At 45.0% G+C, this 10,019-nt stretch overlaps 1 protein-coding gene across 8 annotated transcripts in view; it reads right to left on the reverse strand.

The window, feature by feature from the left end:
* Nucleotides 1–10,019, reverse strand: part of SYTL4 (synaptotagmin like 4) — a 48,901-nt gene that overhangs the window by 22,988 nt on the left and 15,894 nt on the right. For 5 of the 8 annotated variants that reach the window (XM_072625897.1, XM_072625893.1, XM_072625896.1 and 2 more), the window contains 7 exons: nt 9,517–9,732; nt 9,269–9,378; nt 6,144–6,246; nt 2,930–3,034; nt 2,222–2,327; nt 1,440–1,530; nt 1,234–1,337 (listed from right to left, as the gene is read on the reverse strand). In XM_072625897.1, the coding sequence (XP_072481998.1) occupies nt 1,234–1,337; nt 1,440–1,530; nt 2,222–2,327; nt 2,930–3,034; nt 6,144–6,246; nt 9,269–9,378; nt 9,517–9,732 (835 nt within the window). Of the gene's footprint in view, nt 1–1,233; nt 1,338–1,439; nt 1,531–2,221; nt 2,328–2,929; nt 3,035–6,143; nt 6,247–9,268; nt 9,379–9,516; nt 9,733–10,019 lie in introns of those variants that run through there. The other 3 variants (XM_072625901.1, XM_072625899.1, XM_072625898.1) reach the window with 3 other exon arrangements.

The following is a 10,019-nucleotide window of genomic DNA, read 5'->3' on the forward strand; positions in this document are numbered from 1 at the left end:
TTGGCACATAGTATACTAAAGGAACTTAACAAATGCTTGTTGAATTGTATCTGCATGCCTGCTTTCCCACAGCTTATCCAACAATATTTTGTCTTTGTCATTTTTGCTAATTTTCTGTATACAAGATGCAACCTAGAAGTTGTCTTAATTTGCATTTTTATTGGTGATTTACATCATTTCTACAAGGCTGCAGACAATTTGCAATTCTTCTGGAAACTTTCATCATAATTTGTCTACTATCGCTATTGGGGAATTGCCTCAGGTCAGATATTTTCATAAACCCCCTAGATAGCTTAAATCTGAAAATTTAACAAGAATGCTTCATGCCAATTCTTCCCTCCACACTATGATTTCTCTTCATATTTTATCTGGATTAATTTTATTCATGCAAAAGCTTTTAAAATTTTATTCAACTGAACTTGTCAGTTTTGTCTGTCATGACAAACTGTTATTCTGTTACTAATTAATTCTCTCTGCAAAATATGTTTAATATGATTGTAAATGTATAGCCTATATCAGATTGCTTGCCTCTTGGGGAGGGGAGAAAAAATCATCTGGAACTCAAAATCTTATAAAAGTGAATGTTGAAAACTATCTTTACACGTAATTGGAAAAAATAAAAATAAACCATTCTCTCCACAATCATGGCACTTCCTCTGTTCTCCCCAATTCTTTCAGATGCCTTGTGGCCTTTTATGTTCACATACGCATATACGATTGCCATTTATAATGAGACTCTAGCGTAAGCTTAATTTCTACCAAATGTTTTCTTAGTTTTTCCAACAATTAATTAACACCTTCTTGGGTTTATTGAATACTGAGTCGCTATGTTCTATGGCTTCTAGGCCTGTTTTAAATGAACTAATTCAATTTTTTAAATAGCACCCAAGAGTTTTTATAATAACTATTTTATAATACATGGGAAGAGAGGTGTTGCAGTGGATGCACAGCGATGGACCAGGAGTCAGGAAGGCTCATCTTCCTGAGTTCAAATCTGATCTCAGACACTTCCTAGCTGGGTGACCCTGGGTCAGTCACTTAATTTTGTTTGCCTCAGTTTCCTCATCTGTAAAATGATCTGGAGAAGGAATGGCAAATCACTCCAGTATCTCTGCCAAGAAAACCCCAAACGGCACCACAGAGAGTCAGAAACGACTGAAATGACTAAGCAGCAACAAGAACACGAAACCGAATGTCACATAGCTGTCAGACCCGCTGCAGAAGGGCCCTTACCATGTCCACAATGAGGCCTGGGACCGACCTGCTTCTGTCTCCCAAGGAGCCATTGTCAGGGTTTAAGTCCCCTGGGCGAAGATCCATGACAGACTTAGTATATTCTGAAGAAAAGATCAAAAATTCAAATTTAAAAAGAGCTCCACTGCGCTCCACCCACCCTGCCCTTTGCGGCTGAGAAAGAGGAGGAAGGGGAGGAGAGCTACCTGCAGGCCTCAGGGCTCTCCTGGGATTCTTCTTGAATAGCATTTCGGTCTCATCGGCAGATCCCAAGCTCTGCCCCAAAGGCTGTACTTCCTAGGAAGGAGGGGGAGTAGGCACTGAGTTTATGGAACCAGGGATGCAACTACAAGGCCAGTAGGGAACCGTGTTTTGCATAACCTCGCAAGTATAATTGATACCATATTGCTCAATTTCTCAAGGGCTGGGGGAGGGTGGCAGGGAGGAAAAGAATTTGGAACTCCAAAATGTTTTCAATGAATGTAAAAAATTGGGAAGTATTTAGCAAACCAAGACTATTTTTTAAAGGAAGGCTACAGTTTGGGAGGGAGGTGAGATGCTCAAAGCCTCCCACTTGAACGAACTCTTTGTTGGCTCACCTCCACAAAACAAAAACAAATTTTATATGCTTATTCAAGTTGAATCAAACCCTTATTAAGAGAAATAGAAACTGAAAAATGTTCTGATACCAGTTCTCACATATAGTACTTTAGAAGTGGAGATCAATAATATAGAGGTATCATCATTTCTACCAAACAGCTTTGGACTGAAACATGAACCAAAGCATGAAAACACTCTAGGAAACACACATGTGCACGGGTACATGCACGCAGAGACACACACACACACACACACACAGAGTTTTAAAATAGAATAAAAATCTGTTTATTTTTTAGACCCACTGAACTGGATTGTCAACTGGCTTTTCATCCTTCAATGGAACTGCAGAGGCTCCCCCCAGGTTTACTTGAGTCAATCACGAACTTACATCACCTGCTTCAGCCCGATTGTTCATGGCCAGAGAAGCGCTGCACTCTGGGCCCTCAGAGCTCCTCTTGCTTTCTCCAAAGGCTCCAACTTTCTCCAGAGGGTTTCTCCAGGAGATAGACAGACAGATACACATGTCAGAAGCAAAACCCAGCCAACCCCAAGAGGAAACAGCACTGGAAGATCTAGAGTTGCTGGCCTGGAGCCATGGGTATAATCAGAACCAGATCCTGGCCTTCAGACGTATTTCAGGTAAGGGAATGCAGAAGGCTAATTTCTAAATAAGAAGCCTCCCCCCTCCCCTACACAAACACACATACGCACGCATCATTCCTGAGGGGTGGCTGGGCTGCTCATTGTTTGGCTGGGCACAAACCCCTCAAGCAGTCCAGCCTCAGAAAGCTAACACACTCCAGGCGCCCTGGGTTCTGAGCCCACTTACTGAGAAGGGTCAAAACGAATGCTCCAGCAGTCAAAGATTTCAGGACAAGTCTAGCAAGAGAGGTTGGTACACTAAAGGATTAAGAAGTCTGCATCCTAATGCTGGGATGGAGAGGAGGCTTGCTGAGAATTCAGATGGTGTGTGTGTGTGTGTGTGTGTGTGTGTGTGCGTGTGCGTGTGTGTGTACATGTGTCTATGCGCAGACATGAACATGCATGTACATGCACACACATGTGCACGCTCAGAGGAGGGAGGCAGTGCTCTCACCTCCAAGTGTCACCTATGGCATCCATTTGGCTACTGTCCACGCTCATGCTCTTGGGCTCCAGAGAATCCTTTTCATCTCTGGGCTCTGAAGCATCAAATGACAAGCTACAGGGGGAAAAACCCAAAATAAATGAGTACTCAGCAGGAATCCAGCTACCCCAGTTGAGGTCTCCTCTTTCATCATGATGACTGGCACAGGCTAACTGACTGGAAGGCAAGTCACTTACCATCTCTCCTGAATCCTTACTCGTGCTCCTTTGGGCCCCAGGGGAGAGGAGAGACAGATGAAAGCAGAACAAACTCTCTATTCCTTCTTCTACCATCTCAGAATCCCTCATGGGAGGAAGAGGTTTCATAACTATCACTAAACAAGGATCTTTTAATGGCATTTTTCAGGTGTGGGAAAACTCTCCAATCCCAGATGAGATGCAACTGAATTCCCAGGTACAAGAGGCAGCAATAGCCAGAAGGAGAGGGTGATTTGTTTTGTAGCCAATAATGGGCAAAGGCCTTCATCTTGGGTCTAGTGTGGTACCGCTAAGCCACTCATTTTCCCCTCTCCTATAAAAGGAAAAAGGTCTAACTATCTGCATGGTGCAGTGGAAACACTAGTGAACTGAGAATATGGAGACCTGGGTGCTGGAACCATCTTTACCCTGAGCTACCTGGATAAACTTAAGTAAATCTGAGGCCCTCAGTCTGTTCTGCAAAATTAAGGAGTCAGCCTTGTTGTTATTCAGTCAAGTCTAACTCTTCATGAACCCATGAACCATGTCAAGCCAATACTGTCCATGAGGCTTTCTTGGCAAAGATACTGGAGCAGTTTGTCATTTCCTTCTCTGATGGATTAAGGTAAATAGAGGTTAAGGGACTTGACCAGGGTCACAAAGCTAGTAAGTGCCTGAGGCCTAATTTGAATTCAAGTCTTCCTGACTCCACTGGGTCACCTAGATACCTCTAAGGCAAGCAGAGGTTAAGTGACTTGCCCAGGGTCAAACACCTAATAAGTGTCTGAGGCCAAATTTGAACTCAGGAAAATGAATCTTCCTGACTCCAGGCTGGTGCTCTATCCACTGAGCCATCTAGCTGCCCCTAGATCAAAGTTCCTTTCCAGATAATTAACATTCTATGATTCTATAATTCTATGGATTTTCAGAGAGGCAATATCTGACTAGTAGTGTGTTGAGCCTGGAATCAGACAGACCTGGGTTCAAATCCTGGCTCTGCTTCCCCAGATGATGACCAAAGGAGTCCAGGACAAAAAAAGGATGAACCCCTGGACTAGTGCTATCCCATCTCCTCAAAATGATGGATGAAGGCCAAGCTTAGCCATAACCCTTTACTGAGGCATCCTGCCAGAGGGCCTCATCCATTCTCCTCCTGTGCTTTGTGGGAGCAGATAAAACCTTAGTCCCACCCACTCCTACCACTCCACACACACCCTCTTTTAGAAATATTAAGAAAGTATTTGGAGATGATCCTAGCCTGCAGTCTCCGGACTAATCTGAAAGAGAAACCTTATCAGTCTTTCAGTGACAACCAGTCCCCAAACCATGTCCTGCCTGCCTCTCTCCAATCAGTCCAGGAAGGACTCCACCCTTGAAATAACGAGGGTGGTGGCTGGGCAAGGGCAAGGGCAAGAGGCCTTTGATGGATCCGCCAAAGCCAAGGGTTCTTTCTTGGACCCCTTGGAGCAGCAGTCTGGGGAAGCCTATGGATCCCTGCCCAAAATCGTGGTTTTAAATGCATAAAATAAATACATAAGATTACAGTGGAAACCAATTCTATTGAAATACAGTTATCAAAATATTTTAAAAATAAGTTCATGGACCCCAGGTCAAGATCCCCTAATAGTAGCCTCTTTCCCAGTGGCTGGAGGGAATTGGAACAATGGCCCTTCAGAGAGCAGTTCCCCTTTTCTCCATTTCCTGAATTCTGAAGATATTGATCAGATGGAGGAGGTCTTTTTGATTACTTTAGGTCACCAGTGACCAGACTGGGGGAGGGGAGGGGAGCCCTTGAAGGGAGAGCTCATAGAGGAAATGAGGAGTTTTAGGGAATTGATTATCCAAGATGGGATGGCCAACAAATCAAATGTCAAGTGGTCTGTTTGATGAAGCAAGATGGTAACTGTTACATTCCCCAACTAACTGTCACTATGTTTTATCACAGTATATCACCATGGTTTCCTTGTTCAAGATTCCTATAAATTTGACTTCAAAAATATTTGGTGGGGAAGACATGCCTAAGGGCATGAGGGGATCTGCCAGTTTAGACCTTTTTCTCTTGGAGAACAATGACTGGATTTGGAACAATCATGGTCCTAACAACTGGCTCTGGGAAGCCTGGGCCTACAACACTGAACACAGTATCAATACACCTTCTTTGACAGCTGCTTGCTTCTTTCCTTGAACTCATTTCCCCTCCCCACAGCTGCCTGCTCTCTGAGATCAGCAGGGCAGGGGAAGTTAAGTCCTGCCCAGGGAGACAACATGACATGGTGGATAGGGTCCTGGACTTAGAGTTGGGAAGACCCAGGTTCCAATCCCATCTCAGCCACTTACTAGCTGTGTAATGCTTCTGGGCCTCAGTTTCCTCCTCTGTAAAATGAGTGGGTTGACCCTTAATGGCAATTTCCTCAATTCTAAAATGCAGGGTTTGGACTTAGAGGCCTCTCAGGGCCCTCTGCTTCTGAATCTATCCTATGAAACTACAAACAACTGGGCCAATCAGGTGGAATACAATGTGGAACTCAGAGCATCAGCCTGGCAGGCTCAGGCAACAAGTCAGTAAGGCTGGGCACAGAGCTAAGAGCCTGCAGTGGGATCTTGGGGGCTCTTTCTCTGTAGAATTCTTTTGTGGGGGAGTCAGATCACTTCTTCTCCATGTTGTTTTCATTACTTCACTGGGCACATTTCTTATCAATTTGAGGGATTGGGGGGAAGAGGAAAGGTGAGACAGGAACTCATCTGTTATCAGTCACTTTGCTAGAACTAAAGGATCAAGACCCACATTATAGCCCCATTTCTCTTTTACCTAGCTGTGTAATGCTGGGCAAGTTATACCACTTCTCTTGTTTCTGTGAACTAAAGCCACAAGGTCACTTCTATCTACTGCACAAGGTTGTTGAGTGGATCAAGTGATAAACAAGAACCTGTCCTAAAAAATCAAAAGCACTCTGCAGAACACTGGAAATGCTCTGGGGATTTATTACCTGAACTCCTTTAGTGGCTCCTGGGTGCTCTTCATCCCAGTTCGGGCCTCACTTAGTTGGGACTGCTGGAGAAGAGACTGCCCCACAGTATCTCTTTTACCAGCTTCAAAGGTTATTCCAAAATGGGAAGGGTCAAGGGGTAGAAAAGAAGAGGAAGAATTAATCCTAAAGAGCATGGGGTGAGACAAACACTGGTTTCGAGACAGAGAATCAAGGGTCAAACCTTGGCCCTATCATTTACTAGATATGCGAATTTGGGCAACTCAGTCTCCCTGGGTTTCCTAGTTTCCCCTTCTAGAACTAGATTGCCTCTCAAGTCCTCTCTAGTTCTAAATATAGGATACATACAGATGGTTCCATTCCATTTCAACCAACTTTCTGGTTCTTACGATGTCTTACTGGAACCCTCCTTTTATTTTGATAGCAACTAGCCCTGTTTCCCCAGTACTTGGCACAATGCCTGACACATAGTAGGTGCTCAGTCAATAAACATCTATTAAATGTCTATGCTGCAGGCACTGTATTAAGCTCTGGGGATATAAAGAAAGACAAAAATCAGTCTTAGCTTTCAAGGAACTCACAGTCTGATGGGGAGGCAACATACAAACAGCCACATCAAATAAGATACAGGCAGGGAAAATTCAAAATAATCAACAAAAGGAAGATGCTGGCCTGAAGAAGGATTGGGAAGGGATTGGAGGAAGCCAGGAGGCAGAGATGAAAGAAGAGAACATTCCAGACATGAGGGACAGTGATCGAAAAGGTACAGAGTCAGGATAGAAGTTTCTTATTCAAGGAACAACTAGGAGACCTGTGTCACTGGATTGACGAGTACCTGGCAAGGGCCAGGGAGGAGAATATAAGGCGTAAGAAGAATGGAAATGGGCAAAGCCAGGCCAGGTTGTCAAGGGCTTTGAATGCCAAGCAGAGCCTTTGGGATTGAATCCTGGAGGAGACGGGGGGCCACTAAGGTATACTGAAAAGGAGGGTGATATGGTCAGATCTTTACTTTAAGAACACTTTGACAGCTGAGTAGACATGGAGAGAGACGAAGCAGAAGGTCCCCCCACTAGTCCAGGCATGAAATGATGAGGGCCTGCACAGGGTGGTGGTAATGTCAGAGGAAGGAAGAAGGTATATGTGAGAGAGATTATGAAGGTAAAATCCATAATTTATCAATAAACATTTATTAAATTCTTACTATGTGTCAGACTCTGTGCCAAATGATATCAAAAGAGGCAAAAGATAATTCCTGCCCTCAAGGAGCTAATAATCTAATGAATCAACAGGCCATGGCAACAGATTGTAGACAAAGGGTAAGAGGAAGTGAGGCATCGAGGATGACTCCTGAATCAGGAGCCTGAGTGACTGGGATGATGATGATGCCCTCAACGGTTAGGAAGAGGGATGATATGAGAGGGAGAGATGATAATGAGTTCAGCTTGGGACATGTTGAGTTTAAGATGTCTATGGGACATGCAGTTCAAGATATTCAATAGACAGTTGAAGATGCCAGTCTGGAAGTCAGCAGAGATGTCAGGGCTAGATAAGTAGGTCTGAGAATCATCAGCATAGAGATGGTCATTGAATCCATGGGAGCTGATGAGATCACCCAGTGAAATAGTCTAGAGGAAGAAGAGAAGGGGGCCCAGGACAGAGCCCTGAGGGACATTCACAGTTAACAGGATGACTTGAATGAACATCCAGCAAAGGAGACTGAGAAGGAGCAGAAAACCAAGAGACAGTAGTGTCATGAACACCTAGAGAGAAGAGAATATTAAAGAGAAGAGGGTGATCACCAGTGTCGAAGGCTGCAGGAAGGTCAAGAAGGATGAGGACTGAGAAAAGGTTGCTGGATTTGGGCATTAAGAGATCATGGGTAACTGTAGAGAGCAGGTCAGTTGAATGATGAGGTAAGAAGCCAGACTTCAGAGTTAAGAAGAAAAGGAAGTGAAGGTTTCAATTGCAGACAGTCTTCTTGTAGAGTTCAGCCACAAAAGGGAGAAAAGAGATGGGATGATGGCTAACAGGGATGGATGGACCAAATGAGAGTTTTGAGGATGGAAGAGATATGGGTATGCTTGTAGGCCATAGGGAAGCAACCTTACACAAGGAGAGACTGAAGATAAGTAAAAGAGTGAGGATGACAGAGGATTCAATCTCCTGGAGAAGATAGGATGGAATGTGTTTTTCTGTGCACATATAGACCACCTTTGCTTTAGCAAGGGGAAAGGCCTCATCATTATGAGGGTGGGGGAGGAGACAGTGGCAGAAGGTATCTGAGTGATATGGGATGAGGAGGAGGGGAGAAGAGGGAGTTCTTGGTGAATGGTCTCAATATTTATTTTCAATATTTATTTTCAGTAAAATTCGAGGTAAGATTCTTAGCTGAGAGGAGAGGGGGAACCATGGGGAAGAGTTGGAAGAGCTGCTGCAATGAGTGGGATAGTTCATTAAGAAGGTATAAAAGGAGTGGGGGCCCAGTTGAGATTATGCAACATAAATTTGTAGTGGACCCAGTCAGCATTATTTTGTGATTTTTCTCCATCTTTGTTGTGCAGCGTGCATTGAGAAGAGAAGGCAGAAGATGGTGGGAGTGATCCAGGCTGAGTCTAGTCTAAGAGGACAAGGGACCTAAGAGAAGACAGCAATCTAGAGCTGAGCTGGTTCACCAAAAGGTCAAGATGGGGAAGAGAGGAGAGGGTAGTTAGTGCAGGGGTGATTGCCTGGGAAAGTACTGAGAGGCTGAGAGACCGAAGGTCATCGTGTGCATGAAAAACAGGCTTTGGAGTTGCAAGGCAGAAGGAGAGGTGGGATGACGATAGATTGTGATCAGAAAAGGTAATTGCAGAATTTTTGAACATGGAGGTGGGACCGTGGTAGGTTGTGGCAAGATCAAGGGTGTGACCATCTCCCTTAGTAGCGGAGGTGGATAGAGTAGGTCATGGGAAATTACTAAGCTGAGGAACTGTGAGGCTTTGAGGTGTTGGAGTATAAATGCTTAAGGAACGTTTGCTGAATGAATGAGTAGCTGGCAATAGAACCAAAGCCCCCTATTTCCTACAAATAGGGCAAAAGGCAAAGTAAAGCTTGGCCAGGACACAGTCTCCCTAGGAACACAGTACCTGTTGGCTTCTTGCGCAGTGACATTCTCACTAAGTCGCTGGCCAGATGGTTAGCGAAGCGATTCACTTTCTGGTCATAAAACCAATCACCAGTTGTCTTCTTCAGCTCTCTGGGAAGGAAGGGGAGGAATTGGCATTTGGCTAAAGGCATTTTTTCAGGCAGGCGTGCAGGCTGACATGTTCGCCACATGCAAGGCCTCACTTCCCTCTCTGCTCACTCCTCCCCCTGGTTCTGGAACAACACTCACGCTTCCTTGACGCACACCTTGCACCTCCAGGTGCCATGGGCGCCAGGGGTGCGGCAGTCCCGACACACCAGGTGATTACAGCCTCGGCAAGTGTTGCTTTTGGGGTATATTCTCCCCAGGCTCTGCTGGCACCGGGCACAAGTCCGCTCACCATACCGCTGGCTGCCCCGCTTGGCCCCTTTCCTCCGGATCTCCAGCAGCTCATTCTTTAATCTCCTGCTCAGACCAGAGAGAGTTGTTCACCTGGAGTCAGGATCTCAGTGGATTGAGCAGGATTTTTGACTGGTGCTGATTTTTTTTTCAGGGTAGTGATGTGAAAAGAGAGTGAGGCCCTTTGCTTTTTACGAAGTTCACCACAACACAGAGCCAACTTGAAGCCCTGGGGAAGACACGCGTGGCAAACATGCAGTAGACACATAGCAGACATGCAGCTATGACAAGATCTCTCTAAAGTTTCAAGCGAGAAACACAAGCAAAAATGCCCAACCTTGCCAGGCCAGGGC

This window comes from Notamacropus eugenii, chromosome X (assembly GCF_028372415.1).
Source record: "Notamacropus eugenii isolate mMacEug1 chromosome X, mMacEug1.pri_v2, whole genome shotgun sequence".
Lineage (NCBI taxonomy): Eukaryota > Metazoa > Chordata > Mammalia > Diprotodontia > Macropodidae > Notamacropus > Notamacropus eugenii.